Genomic DNA, 15,888 nt, shown 5'->3' on the forward strand with positions numbered 1-15,888 from the left:
TGCTGCATTACATTCTATGGGGGCTGTGCTGTATTACATTCTATGGGGGCTGTGCTGCATTACATTCTATGGGGCTGTGCTGCATTACATTCTATGGGGCTGGGCTGCATTACATTCTATGGGGGCTGTGCTGTATTACATTCTATGGGGGCGGGCTGCATTACATTCTATGGGGCTGGGCTGCATTACATTCTATGGGGCTGGGCTGCATTACATTCTATGGGGCTGGGCTGCATTACATTCTATGGGGCTGGGCTGCATTACATTCTATGGGGGCTGTGCTGTATTACATTCTATTACATTCTATGGGGGCGGGCTGTATTACATTCTATGGGGCTGGGCTGCATTACATTCTATGGGGGCTGGGCTGCGTTACATTCTATGGGGACTGGCTGCATTACATTCTATGGGGACTGAGCTGTAATGCTGGATACAGCTGTGATTATCTGTTATATAGTCGTGTTACACTCCCCTCACTTCTTGTAACCTACAAGTGTACAAAGATATTATACAGTCACCATGTGACAAGTGGGCCTGTGTGACTTCAAATGCCAGGGCTGAATTGTAGTCCCAGTTCGGCCCTGACTGGGATGTTAAGAGTTAACTCCTCTCCTGGAATGTAACTACTGGGTACTCTTGGTCAGGGTCTGGGTAAAACCTATGGGTCAGGCTCTATGGAAATGAGATGTATAATGCTAGGGTCACATTGCGTTAGTGCAATCCGTTTAGCGCTAGCGGATTGCGCTAACGCAATGTTTTCTATGGGGCTGCGGTCGGGGTAACGTCCCCGCTCTCGCAGATCCCCGATCTGCGAGAGCGGGGAATGGACCGCGGGCGCGCCTCGGACGCTGCAAGCAGCGTCCGCGGCGCGCCAGGAATCACCGGCGCGTCGCTAGCGCGTGCCAAACATGGCACGCGCTAGTGAAGCGCGTTCCCATTGCCTTCAATGGGCGCGTTAACGGACGCGTTGCACAGCGTTAATTTCGCCGTGCAACGCTGTCCGTTAAACGCGGTCCCATAACGCAATGGGAACCCAGCCTTAAAGATTAAAGCTTTAATTGCAGGAAATTGACAGCAGATAGAAAAAGCAAGTCAATTGCAAACTTGCTTATTCCCATGCTGCCCAACTAATTAAAAATTAAAGCAATTTAAACTAAAGCGGTATTTGTAAGTTATTGATTTTATATTTTGATAGGTCAGACTTTTCTGTAGGCTGTGATTAAGAATACAGTTATTATCTTAACGTTTTAATCACTACCCTTTCCCCCCATTCAAAATTTATTTTTATAAGTGACTCGAACCTGTCTCCAATTGTTCATAGTGTAAATTGCAATACTACAGTACTGCAGTGTATAGTGAAAATCACGGTCTCCTTTGAAGCTCAGCATATAGCCAGGCTTCAGAGGCGGACCAAGATGACAGCGTCAGGGACCTTCAACAGGCCCCTTGTTGTCCTATTAAACCATCAGTGCCTAGCAATCACATTATGGAGCACTGATCGGAGTCGGCAAGCACCAGCGCACATTCCATTTAAACACCACTGTCAGACTGCCGCATTTAAAGTCCAACCTGCTAAATAATGGCCAACAATAGAGCAAATGTAAGATTTTTTTTTAATTTAAAATACAAAATATGAAGTTAAAAAGCGCTCATCCTATAAAAGTGATAAAATCTAATACAAGCAATGTACAAGCACCTCGTGGTACGCCTATCCATAAGCCCACCCTTTACCCTTTTTATTCATACAAACAAAGTGTAACGAGCCATATACTTCTCTGACCTATTTTTACATTTTTAGCCTAAAAAAAAATTAGCACAGGCAGTTTTTTTTCTTTTTTATGTCCTGATTTTTCTTCTGGGATTCTGAGGATTGATCCCATTTTTTAACAGATTCCTTTTTGGGTAATTATAAGGAACGTAGAGGTATCACAAATACTATGTGTTTGTTTGAAAGTTGCCCTTTAAATATAGAATTTAAACAGAATTTTCTAAAAAGAAATATGAATGATATAGGGCAGGGGTGTCAAACTGCATTCCTCGAGGGCTGCAAACAGGTCATGTTTTCAGGATTTCCTTGTACTGCACAGGTGATAATTTAATCACCTACACAAATAATGAGTTGGTGATTAAATTATCACCTGTGCAGTACAAGGAAATCCTGAAAACATGACCTGTTTGGAGCCCTCGAGGAATGCTGTTTGACACCCCTGATATAGGGGACTCAGCAAGCCTAATAACGAGAATCTGCCCAACTTCTCTGCATTCATGAGTGAGCGTGGTCTTGTAATATAGAAAGTGCCAACCCATCTATGTATTATCTGCAAAGACTAATCTAACCTACGTTCAATTGTCCGCTTCATATATAGGGAGCACCATGAGCCATGCTATTAATAAGGGTGTATTTGGAGGTTTTTTTGGAGGAGGGGGTGAACATGTTTGCACTGTATAATAAAACAGATATAGATAGAAGCGGGACAAGCAGACTTCATATCCATCGGAAGTAATGGCCACCAACACAGCCACCCCCCTCTTGTAACTAGGAACCAAAAGGTTTATGGTCGAGGTGCTCTTACAACTGTGTCATCATCCATCATCTTCATAGTTTAAAATAAGAAAAAATGTTCCAGAAATGAGAACTGTCTTCTCTCAGTATCAGGTAAAATAGACAGGGGGGGTCCCGAACAGATGACCCCATATTAGCGTTGCATACCCTATCAATAGGGCTTCAAGTGTTTGGTCATCCTCCATTGTGCAGCGATCCGCTGAGCCTTCTCCTTCACTGGATCCTCTTATTCCTTCTTTTCATTCTCCTTCACGCGTCTGAGGTAAACGAGTGGGATCAGGAAGGAGACGGCACAGACAGTGAAGCAGGCTTCAGCTCCAATCAGCCAGTAGACTGCCGGGGGAAAAAAAAATTACTATTAAAGTATCACAGCAAAATGCTCCCCGACAAACGTGTAAGGATCTACAAACTGCAACACCACCAGCCGGATAGTAATGGTGATCCCAGAGTTTCCTGGGTAGGGGGATGAGCTTTCTTTTGCCCCACAAATTTTAAAGGTTGTATGAATGTAGAAAAAAAGATGGGGGATGGGTTTCTCTAATGTAAAGATCAGCTTTCACAAATTTACCAAACATTACATAGTTGACCATACAATCCTATATTTCTCCAATATTGACCACTGCCAAGTAATGAATTTTTATTTCTATGTGAAAACAACTAGTTTTTCTTATGTTCATGGTTTTGATAATCTTAAAGGGATTTTCTGGCCTTAGGATACAAGTTTGCAGTCACTATGCACATAATGCGCACTGTGAGGACTCTCCAAGGCCAGCGCAAGGCGCAGGCGGATGTGTGACCACAATTATGTGATTTGCACACATTCGGTCATCTGCCAACTAGACGTGCAAGTGAGTAGAGCGAGGCCAGACACGTCTAGTCAGAATGTGGCTGGAAGTTTGCAAATCACATGCTTGCGGTCACATGACCACCCGCTACCGACACAGGAGAATTCTCAAAGCGCGTAGTGCTAGGTAAAAGTCCCCTGTCACTGTTTCCAAAGGACGTCAAGCAGTGAAAAGAAGTCAGCGTCTCATTCTTTAGGCATTTTCTGCTCTGAAGGAGATCAATACTTTAAAAGGACGCTTGGAGGAAGACGTCTGAGCTTAAATCTCAGCTTTTTTATTTATCAAAAAAAAAAAAACACGACTTCTTTATTGTTGGATTATAAAAAAATTAAATAAAAATCTGCAAAAAGCCAGAATAAAAGATGCCACGAAAACAATGCAAAAAATAAATAAATAAATGAGGAACTATCCAAAAATTGAAAAAAGCCCTAAAAAAAAACAAAAAAAACAACCAAAAGCCACGTTAGATTTGCAAAACACCAATGATGAGCGAATTACAATTGCCGAATTTGCAATATTTGCCAAACATAGCGGAACGCCATTGGAGTCAATGGGACTAGAGATGAGCGAATTTGTTTGGAAACGATCGCCAAACATCTCTCATCTCTAATTAGGAGCATTTCCGATGGGATCTTCCAGTGGGAGAAAAAAAACACGTGCGCACTTACCCATAGTATGTGCAATTCAAGAGGGTGTAATTGGGGGAACCCACTTTATTAACTTGGAATTCCAGGTTTTTTTAGAACGCAGACCTCCCTTTACTGTAATGCTCCAGATCATATGGCAGAGAAGTGAGTAGCCATGTTCTCTTCGGTGCCTGATTATCCATGATGGAAGGTGAACGTGGAGCACATTGGGTGGAGACATCCCGTGGGATTCGTGTGTTGTCAGAACGGCCATTAACTAGTAATGGATTATTTACTCTGGGGCTGATATCTGGATGGAACGATTCAGATTTGTGCTGACTGATAGTTTCCTGTTTTATGTTCTCCATAAACGCTCTGAAATCCTGGCGTCCCTCCAATGTGAGCACACCCAGCCCACCAGTGACACGGTACAGGGTCTAATCTAATCATCCTGAGCTAAGTATAGAGAGCGGACACTCACGGCTTGCTGATAAGATAGGCCCCACGGCTCGGGCGAGGGCCCCCAGGCTCCGGAGGATTCCCATCACTGTGCCCTTCTGACTGGCTGAACCTGGAGAAGGCAAGAGACACATGATATAACGGCGCACAAAATATTACCGGAATTCACTCGTCCCTTCCATAAAAAAATGGGCAGCTCCCTACTCCGCCATCAATTCTGGCCTTTTGCATTTCGCTCCGACCATTGGAGAGAGATTTTATGGCAGCATTATGTTGCCATACGTTTTACCGGAGCAGTGTATGGCTCATTATTTTGGCACGGTGGCATTATTCATTTACTGTATATTACGGCATTTTATGCTAATATTTGGTAATTACATGGAGATCTACAGTAGTTGACTGGCTCTTTGAAGTTACATGGCTGGGTGCCTCCTTCAGTCCGGCCTTGTGGGTTGTTAATGAAACTCGTCAATGGAGTGACATTTATATGGACTCAACGTAGCTGATTTCAGGCTGTACAATGGTTGTTATAAAGACTACAGAATTCATGTTCTGAGCAAACACCAAACAAGGGAGTCATTTACTGTAAGAGCCAAGCTCTGGCGGCAGCAGAATTATGAATGTGGCTCTATTATACTTTACCAGGAAAATTGCTGTAACTTCTAAAAGAGACGATCTATTGTACTGAAATATGGACTGTACATAACATGGTTCATGAAGAACTGATGCTGTAAAGCAAGTGCTGAAACTATGCACTGTTCACATCCAACCACGCCTGCACGCGCTGTTCCATATTGTTGAATGTATTACTCAGGAAGTCTGGGGTCATAGCCTGAATTTCTCTCGGAGGGCCTGTAATGTTCGTGGCTTCTTACTCCACAACACGACCTTTCAAATGGCCCCAAAGGAAAAAAATCCGGCAGTGTTAAATCAATCCACACTGACTCTGTAAGGGCAGACACGACCTTTGTTGGCCGCTCAAGGGCAGACACGACCTTTGTTGGCCGCTCAAGGGCAGACACGACCTTTGTTGGCCGCTCAAGGGCAGACACGACCTTTGTTGGCCGCTCAAGGGCAGACACGACCTTTGTTGGCCGCTCAAGGGCAGACACGACCTTTGTTGGCCGCTCAAGGGCAGACACGACCTTTGTTGGCCGCTCAAGGGCAGACATGACCTTTGTTGGCCGCTCGTTAACATGTGGAATACGACATGGCTGTCTCCTGGGAAAGCCTGTGCAGCAACTTATGTGGTGATGCCAGAAGTCGCAGTTTCACAACTTGAATTGTTTCCTCAGACATTGGACGTCCTCCATTATGCCTATCCAGTAATGGTCCTGTATGTTCCACCATATACAATAATGGTAGAATACACTGTTTGGACGGTTGATGTCGACCTCCAGACGTCTTTAGGAACTCACTCTCGCCGCTCTAAGGAACTTTACAATAAGTTTTCACAATATAAACAGCTGTACCTGTACACTGCACTACACGCCGGCTGAATTCCTCCTTCATTTGTTAGCAAGCACCACACAGACTATCTGAACGCCTTTTTACGCGTCGGCAGTTTTCTTGTAGTGGAGACAACTAGCAAAGCGACAAATCGGTCATACCACTCGGCGTGAGAAGGTTTCTCATCATTGTCGTTCAGTGCACACTCACTTCTCATGAACCCCAAGTATGTACAGTGCAAATTTTAGTATGATGAACCGTCTTTTAGAAGTTACAGCAATTTTTCCAGGTAAAGTAGTGAGTGAGTCACCCTGTAGAAAACATTACATTACTTATCTTGAACTGTTACTAAATTAAAGCATGTTTGTACCAGCAGAATAGTGAGTGCAGCTCTGGAGTACAAAACAGGATGTAACTCAGGATCAGTAATGTAATCTATGTATGGGCAGCACGGTGGCTCAGTGGTTAGCACTGCAGCGCTGGAGTCCTGGGTTCAAATCCCACCAAGGACAACATCTGCAAGGAGTTTGTATGTTTTCCCCGTGTTTGCGTGGGTTTCCTCCGGGTTCTCCGGTTTCCTCCCACATTCCAAAGACATAGTGATAAGGAATGTAGATTGTGAGCCCCAAGGGGGACAGTGCTGATAATGTCTGTAAAGTGCTGCAGAATATGTTAGTGCTATATAAAAGCGTATTATTATTATTATTATGACTATTATTATGTACACAGTGACTGCACCAGCAGAATAGTGAGTGCAGCTCTGGGGTATAATACAGCATAGGTAATGTAACGTATGTACACAGTGACTGCACCAGCAGAATAGTGACCGCAGCTCTGGGGTATAATACAGGATGTAACTCAGGATCAGTACAGGATCAGTAATGTAATGTATGTACACAGTGACTCCACCAGCAGAATAGTGAGTGCAGCTCTGGGGTATAATACAGGATATACTGTAACTCAGGATCAGTAATGTAATGTATGTACACAGTGACTGCACCAGCAGAATAGTGAGCGCAGCTCTGGGGTATAATACAGGATATAACTCAGGATCAGTGCTGTAATGTATGTACACAGTGACTCCACCAGCACAATAGTGAGTGCAGCTCTGGGGTATAATGCAGGATGTAACTCAGGATCAGTACAGGATCAGTAATGTAATGTATGTACACAGTGACTGAACCAGCAGAATAGTGAGTGCAGCTCTGGGGTATAATACAGGATATAACTCAGGATCAGTAATGTATGTGCACAGTGACTGCACCAGCAGAATAGTGAGTGCAGCTCTGGGGTGTAATACAGGATATAACTCAGGATCAGTAATGTAATGTATGTACACAGTGACTGCACAAGCAGAAGAGTGAGTGCAGCTCTGGGGTATAATACAGGATGTAACTCAGGATCAGTACAGGATCAGTAATGTAATGTATGTATGTGGCGCCCCAGGGTCCTTGTCGTCACAATGGCGTTGCTTTCTCCTTGGGGAGAGGGATGTCACACTTGGGAGCGATGAAGGATATCTTTCACCAGGTACATCTTACATACAACACGTTCACACTCCAGACCAAAAGGGGGAGCTCTAAACCTGGTTTAGGGTGAACTCCCCTATAAATACATTTTGGTTGGAGGGAAAGAATCAGTTCCTGTCAGTGTCAGAGTGACAGAGGAGAAAGCAGACAGACATAGAGTGTCAGAAAGTCTGAAGGGGCACTGTAGTCTGAGGTACTACAGCCCCGGGAGAGAGAGATTGCCAGAAGGGAGCTTGTTGTGGAACATCAGCTGAGGCGGAGCTGGTACGATAGGAGAATAGCTGAGCAGACGTGGGGGTCTGCAGCTCCTGAGAGAAAGAGGAAACTGAGAAGGAAAGAACAACTTGTGGAAGGTGTGCAGGAGAGAAAAGGCACAGGAGAGTGACACCAGGGGAGCAGAGCAGTAATTTGGCTACCTCCCTGGCTAGCGCAGATTCCGGTAGCCGGAAGACCGAGGCCATGTTGGACTCTAAGGAACATAGCTGAAACAAGCAGGACAGCTGAACTGCAAGTTACCTGTCCGCCTTACACCCAGGAGACACAGTGTTAATTATAGGGCCCGGGTCACCCTAGAGACCCTGTAAAAAGACCCAGTTCACCTGTCATACGGGCTTGTATCCTAACCTATATGGGGGACAGAGAAGAACTGTGAGGACCTTATCAGAAGCCATAGGTGGTAAGGGACTACAACAACACCCTTCTTTGAGGAAGGATTTCATCTCCACCTGGTAAAGGGGACTCTGGATTCGCATTCAAGCCGACCGGACCCTACCTGTACTGTGATCTGGTGTCCTGGACTGCGGTTGCCTGAAGTTTCAGTAAACCAGGTAAAAAGACTGCAAACCTGTGTCCTCGTTCACCATCTCCCATCTACAAGTAATAGAGTGCAGGGTTGAGTGTGTCACCACGGAACAGACAGACCAACTGTCGAGGGGAATTTATTAACAGAAGTAAGATTCTCCTCGCAGGGAGTAAACAGGGGGTTAATAGAGATATAGCAAACAGTAAACAGTTAAGCGGAATCAAAACGGTTAACGAATGTTCTTGTAACTTATCAGTCCAGGGAGGTCCTGACTGGAGGGTCCTTATTCCAATGTGGGTACAGTCACCAGCAGCGCTTGAGATCCTGAGGTCTCGCCTCTGTCTCCTGGGAACTGGAGACTCCGGGGTTAAGTCTTTGCAGTCTTTTCTCCCAGTGAAGCTGGAAGCAGGAAGTAACACAGCCACTCTGCTGCGAGTCTCTGTATATTAGGCTGGCAGTCTCTCTCTCTGCAGCAGCAATGCTACACACACACACTGAGCAGTTTACTTGTCACATTCAGGGGTCCTGGCTTTTCACTGCAGTCACCGAGGCTGCGCGCTCAGGTCACTGTCAGGGGATAAGTCTTCTCTGATTACGGAGGCTTCCAAGTCCACACTCTCATTTCCAGCCTTCATTACGGCTGGTATCTCAGCCTCAGTGCCCTCACAGGGAGCACTCTCTTTCGGGGAACGCAGCGCTGCAGCCTGCTCTCTCCCTGGCGCGCTGTCCCCTCTGTCCCATGCGCTCTGCTCCCCCGCTCTTTTCTGACCACACCCCTCTCTCTTCATGCTTCTCTTTGTTCTTTTGAGGGGAGTCCGATACCTGCAATTCTTGCATCTCATTCTGCCTTTCTTCTTTCACATACTGCCAAACTAAATGGTCTAGGAGTTGTTCATCAGTCAGGTTGAGATATTCTTCCTCTACTTCGTCGGCAGCCATAGAAGAAAGTTCCTCAGACGAATTTTGTGTTGTCACATTAGAATTTCCAACGGCATCCACTGTCCTCTTCTTTTTCTTCTTCTTCTTGGCTTCGCCGCTAGCAGATGCCTGCATAGGCGATTCGTCCTTTTCCTTGTCGTTATCGGAAACTTTAGGGACTTCTTGCCCGGGCTCCTCAGTCTGGGGGCTTAGTACAAGTAATTCTTCTCCATAGCTCCCCCTCTCTTTGACAGAAGCATTCTTGTCGAAACTAGAATCAGATGAATTAAGACCATGCAGGCCGGACTCTTCGTCATCTGCGCCGGGCTCTGCGGGCATCATTTCCCAGGGCTTCTCAGCCACACGCCCTGTCTCACACAGCTGTTCCATTTCCTCTGTCCGATCAGGAGCTTGTGAGCTGACAGCCAGCACTCTCTTTACCTCAGGGGACGACATCAGTGGTTCCTCCTTTTCATCGACTAGGACCTTGAAAACGAGCGTCGCAGGAACACTTGCCACTTTCTACCCTTCTCCTGGGCATCCGACATTGTGGTACTGTCTTGCTCTAGGTGGGGCTCTTCTCTTCCTGCCGTACCACTCTCTCCAGGGGCGACATTCCCTCCAGTTAGCAGGACCCTCAGAGGGGTGAGCGGATCTCTGCCATCGCTCTTCTCGGGTAGGACAATTTCTGGACATGTGTCCCACCCTTCTGCATGACCAGCACTCACGTCTGCGTCTGTCTGGAGGGTGCTTCAGTCTGGATCGTCGACCTCGGCGGGAGACATCTCTCATCTGCGGTTGCTCTTCACTCCAGGATACGGAATTACACTCTGGGGCCACCACTGAAGCCTTCTTCATCCTACGTACCTCTCCGCTATCTCTTTCTGGCTGCTTCCGCACGTTACCTCGGGGTATGCCGCTGGTCCCCAAAACGGCAGTCAGGGCTTTCCCCAGACTCTCAATCTCTTCCCAGATTCTTCTTATATTCAACTGGGAATCCCGGGTCCATGTCATCTCCTCTTCATTCTGACTGGGTGCTCCACAATTGTAGCATGTCGGCTGCCTTCTTTGCCGAGCGGCACTAGTCTCACTTTGGGGGGGGGGTGGTCTCTCTTTCTCGCACCAGAGTGCTGTACTCTGCAGAAGGGGTCTTCTTATATTCAGCCACTTCCTCATGGACCCGCTTAACCTCCTTCTTCAATTCAAGTCTTCTACCCATTGAGGGGCTGTTACCTCCCCGCTCCATACCTTCCCCACTGGCACTACCACCCCTTGCTCTTGCTCGCGCGTGCGTGCCTCACTCCCGACCTCAGAGAAAGTCATATCTGGCTTTACGCACATGCGCTCTCGCAGAGCCTGTTTCATCAACACATCTCGCAAGCCTGTCACCAGTTGGTCTCACAGCACAACGTCAACTGACCCCACACCTACACCGTCCTTCCGTATAATGGCAGTATGAAGCTCCTGCAGGGCATTCATATATTGCATCACGGTCTCCCCCTCTCTTTGTAACCGGCGAAACAGTCGCATGCGCAGCTCCCCTATGTCAGTGGGGTCCCCATGCGTCTCCTCAAGTATACGTAATACTTTGTCCAGGGTAACTCTCACCTGGGGGGGTCTGAGCATAACAGAGTCCCGTGCATCCCCATCTAGGGCCATCACAGCTATTTCCGCCTGCAGAGCCAGCGTCATAGGATGCATCCGCATCATCCCTCGGATGTGCTCCGTCCAACTCCACAACATGACATCGCTCCTCGAGAATTTTGGCAGGTTAACTAACATGGCTCCCAGGGAGATGCTAGACCTGGGGCCTCCCCCAACTGCTTGGTCTGCCCTTTGCGCGCTACCGTGTGACATCCTGCCGACTACGCCAAGTGTAATAGAGTGTAGGGTTGAGTATGTCACCATGGAACAGACAGACCAACTGTTGAGGGGAATTTATTAACAGGAGTAAGATTCTCCTCGCAGGGAGTAAACAGGGGTTAATAGAGATAAAGCAAACAGTAAACAGTTAAGCGGAATCGAAACAGTTAACGAATGTTCTTGTAACTTATCAGTCCAGGGAGGTCCTGACTGGAGGGACCTTATTCCAACGTGGGTACAGTCACCAGCAGCGCTTGAGATCCTGAAGTCTCGCCTCTGTCTCCTGGGAACTGGAGACTCCGGGGTTAAGTCTTTGCAGTCTTTTCTCCCAGTAAAGCTGGAAGCAGGAAGTAACACCGCCACTCTGCTGCGAGTCTCTGTATATTAGGCTGGCAGTCTCTCTCTCTGTAGCAGCAATGCTACACACACACACTGAGCAGTTTACTTGTCACACTCAGGGGTCCTGGCTTGTCACTTCGGTCACCGGGGCTGCGCGCTCAGCTCACTGTCAGGGGATAAGTCTTCTCTGATTACGGAGGCTTCCAAGTCCACACTCTCACATCCAGCCTTCACTATGGCTGGTATCTCAGCCTCAGTGCCCTCACAGGGAGCACTCTCTTTCGGGGAGCGCAGCGCTGCAGCCTGCTCTCTCTCTCTGGCACGCTGTCCCCTCTGTCCCGTGCGCTCTGCTCTCCCGCTCTTTTCTGACCAACCTCTCTCTCTTCCTCTCTGCCCCCAGCAGTCACATGATCCCCTCTGTCCAGGGCAGAAAGTCCTCCCCCAACAACCCAGCTGTCCGACTAAGTGGTTCCAGGTAAGGAGCAGGGAAAGCAACCTCCTTACATACACACCGGGAGCCCTGGGGACATACTTCACCTGTGGGAAGTTATACCATCTAGCTGCCATAACATCACCCCAGAAGACCTCTTTCAGCAGCGTCGGACCCTACTGACTGAATACCACAGGTGGCGTCACGAACAAACTTTACAATACCCCTTAAAAGACCTTTCCCTTTTAATTGGGCACCCAGGGCCATGGACCGGGTTGCAGCCACCCTGGCGGGCGACTCATGTACACAGTGACTGCACCAGCAGAATAGTGAGTGCAGCTCTGGGGTATAATACAGGATGTAACTCAGGATCAGTACAGGATCAGTAATGTAATGTAATGTATGTACACAGTGACTGCACCAGCAGAATAGTGAGTGCAGCTCTGGGTTATAATACAGGATGTAACTCAGGATCAGTAATGTAATGTATGTACACAGTGACTGCACCAGCAGAATAGTGAGTGCAGCTCTGGGTTATAATACAGGATGTAACTCAGGATCAGTACAGGATCAGTAATGTAATGTATGTACACAGTGACTGCACCAGCAGAATAGTGAGTGCAGCTCTGGGTTATAATACAGGATGTAACTCAGGATCAGTACAGGATCAGTAATGTAATCAGTTACAGTCTGTTTAGAAAGGATCGTAAAAATCGGAGAGGAGGAGGGGTTTGTCTCTATGTAAAGTCTTGTCTAAAGTCCACGTTAAGGGAGGATATTAGCGAAGGAAATGAGGATGTCGAGTCCATATGGGTCGAAATTCATGGAGGGAAAAATGGTAACAAAATTCTCATTGGGGTCTGTTACAAACCCCCAAATATAACAGAAACCATGGAAAGTCTACTTCTAAAGCAGATAGATGAAGCTGCAACCCATAATGAGGTCCTGGTTATGGGGGACTTTAACTACCCGGATATTAACTGGGAAACAGAAACCTGTGAAACCCATAAAGGCAACAGGTTTCTGCTAATAACCAAGAAAAATTATCTTTCACAATTGGTGCAGAATCCAACCAGAGGAGCAGCACTTTTAGACCTAATACTATCTAATAGACCTGACAGAATAACAAATCTGCAGGTGGTTGGGCATTTAGGAAATAGCGACCACAATATTGTGCAGTTTCACCTGTCTTTCACTAAGGGGACTTGTCAGGGAGTCACAAAAACACTGAACTTTAGGAAGGCAAAGTTTGACCAGCTTAGAGATGCCCTTAATCTGGTAGACTGGGACAATATCCTCAGAAATAAGAATACAGATAATAAATGGAAAATGTTTAAGAACATCCTAAATAGGCAGTGTAAGCGGTTTATACCTTGTGGGAATAAAAGGACTAGAAATAGGAAAAACCCAATGTGGCTAAACAAAGAAGTAAGACAGGCAATTAACAGTAAAAAGAAAGCATTTGCACTACTAAAGCAGGATGGCACCATTGAAGCTCTAAAAAACTATAGGGAGAAAAATACTTTATCTAAAAAACTAATTAAAGCTGCCAAAAAGGAAACAGAGAAGCACATTGCTAAGGAGAGTAAAGCTAATCCCAAACTGTTCTTCAACTATATCAATAGTAAAAGAATAAAAACTGAAAATGTAGGCCCCTTAAAAAATAGTGAGGAAAGAATGGTTGTAGATGACGAGGAAAAAGCTAACATATTAAACACCTTCTTCTCCACGGTATTCACGGTGGAAAATGAAATGCTAGGTGAAATCCCAAGAAACAATGAAAACCCTATATTAAGGGTCACCAATCTAACCCAAGAAGAGGTGCGAAACCGGCTAAATAAGATTAAAATAGATAAATCTCCGGGTCCGGATGGCATACACCCACGAGTACTAAGAGAACTAAGTAATGTAATAGATAAACCATTATTTCTTATTTTTAGTGACTCTATAGCGACAGGGTCTGTTCCGCAGGACTGGCGCATAGCAAATGTGGTGCCAATATTCAAAAAGGGCTCTAAAAGTGAACCTGGAAATTATAGGCCAGTAAGTCTAACCTCTATTGTTGGTAAAATATTTGAAGGGTTTCTGAGGGATGTTATTCTGGATTATCTCAATGAGAATAACTGTTTAACTCCATATCAGCATGGGTTTATGAGAAATCGCTCCTGTCAAACCAATCTAATCAGTTTTTATGAAGAGGTAAGCTATAGGCTGGACCACGGTGAGTCATTGGACGTGGTATATCTCGATTTTTCCAAAGCGTTTGATACCGTGCCGCACAAGAGGTTGGTACACAAAATGAGAATGCTTGGTCTGGGGGAAAATGTGTGTAAATGGGTTAGTAACTGGCTTAGTGATAGAAAGCAGAGGGTGGTTATAAATGGTATAGTCTCTAACTGGGTCGCTGTGACCAGTGGGGTACCGCAGGGGTCAGTATTGGGACCTGTTCTCTTCAACATATTCATTAATGATCTGGTAGAAGGTTTACACAGTAAAATATCGATATTTGCAGATGATACAAAACTATGTAAAGCAGTTAATACAAGAGAAGATAGTATTCTGCTACAGATGGATCTGGATAAGTTGGAAACTTGGGCTGAAAGGTGGCAGATGAGGTTTAACAATGATAAATGTAAGGTTATACACATGGGAAGAGGGAATCAATATCACCATTACACACTGAATGGGAAACCACTGGGTAAATCTGACAAGGAGAAGGACTTGGGGATCCTAGTTAATGATAAACTTACCTGGAGCAGCCAGTGCCAGGCAGCAGCTGCCAAGGCAAACAGGATCATGGGGTGCATTAAAAGAGGTCTGGATACACATGATGAGAGCATTATACTGCCTCTGTACAAATCCCTAGTTAGACCGCACATGGAGTACTGTGTCCAGTTTTGGTCACCGGTGCTCAGGAAGGATATAATGGAACTAGAGAGAGTACAAAGGAGGGCAACAAAATTAATAAAGGGGATGGGAGAACTACAATACCCAGATAGATTAGCGAAATTAGGATTATTTAGTCTAGAAAAAAGACGACTGAGGGGCGATCTAATAACCATGTATAAGTATATAAGGGGACAATACAAATATCTTGCTGAGGATCTGTTTATACCAAGGAAGGTGACGGGCACAAGGGGGCATTCTTTGCGTCTGGAGGAGAGAAGGTTTTTCCACCAACATAGAAGAGGATTCTTTACTGTTAGGGCAGTGAGAATCTGGAATTGCTTGCCTGAGGAGGTGGTGATGGCGAACTCAGTCGAGGGGTTCAAGAGAGGCCTGGATGTCTTCCTGGAGCAGAACAATATTGTATCATACAATTAGGTTCTGTAGAAGGACGTAGATCTGGGGATTTATTATGATGGAATATAGGCTGAACTGGATGGACAAATGTCTTTTTTCGGCCTTACTAACTATGTTACTATGTTACTATGTAATGTATGTACACAGTGACTGCACCAGCAGAATAGTGAGTGCAGCTCTGGGGTATAATACAGGATGTAACTCAGGATCAGTACAGGATCAGTAATGTAATGTATGTACACAGTGACTGCACCAGCAGAATAGTGAGTGCTGCTCTGGGGTATAATACAGGATGTAACTCAGGATCAGTACAGGATCAGTAATGTAATGTATGTACACAGTGACTGCACCAGCAGAATAGTGAGTGCAGCTCTGGGGTATAATACAGGATGTAACTCAGGATCAGTAATGTAATGTATGTACACAGTGACTGCACCAGCAGAATAGCGAGCGCAGCTCTGGGGTATAATACAGGATATAACTCAGGATCAGTATATGATAAATAATGGCTTCCATTGTGTAATGTAATATAGTTACCCAACCTTTCCTATAGATTTATTCTATATCTGAACTGATGCAATGTGTCCTGTGTAAATAGCAGATTAGGCATTAGTGCAAGGGACAATCCAATAAATCAATATGCAACGCTGTACTCAGAATATTAGATACGTATGTTGCTGAAGACTTTGGATATATTTCTATGGTAAAGGGCATTAGGATGCAAATTGGTAAACACAAGATTACAGATTAACTGTACGAAGC

General features: G+C 45.7%; 1 protein-coding gene across 1 annotated transcript in view; it reads right to left on the reverse strand.

The window, feature by feature from the left end:
* Positions 1–1,595: 1,595 nt before the first annotated feature.
* Positions 1,596–15,888, reverse strand: part of MFSD10 (major facilitator superfamily domain containing 10) — a 54,877-nt gene continuing 40,584 nt past the window's right edge. Inside the window, exons 12-13 of the mRNA XM_069744740.1 lie at positions 4,516–4,605; positions 1,596–2,896 (exon numbers count right to left, since the gene is read on the reverse strand). Coding sequence (XP_069600841.1) covers positions 2,790–2,896; positions 4,516–4,605 — 197 coding nt within the window. The 3' untranslated portion in view covers positions 1,596–2,789. The remainder of the gene's footprint in view (positions 2,897–4,515; positions 4,606–15,888) is intronic.

The sequence above is a fragment of the Ranitomeya imitator genome, chromosome 1 (assembly GCF_032444005.1).
Source record: "Ranitomeya imitator isolate aRanImi1 chromosome 1, aRanImi1.pri, whole genome shotgun sequence".
NCBI lineage: Eukaryota > Metazoa > Chordata > Amphibia > Anura > Dendrobatidae > Ranitomeya > Ranitomeya imitator.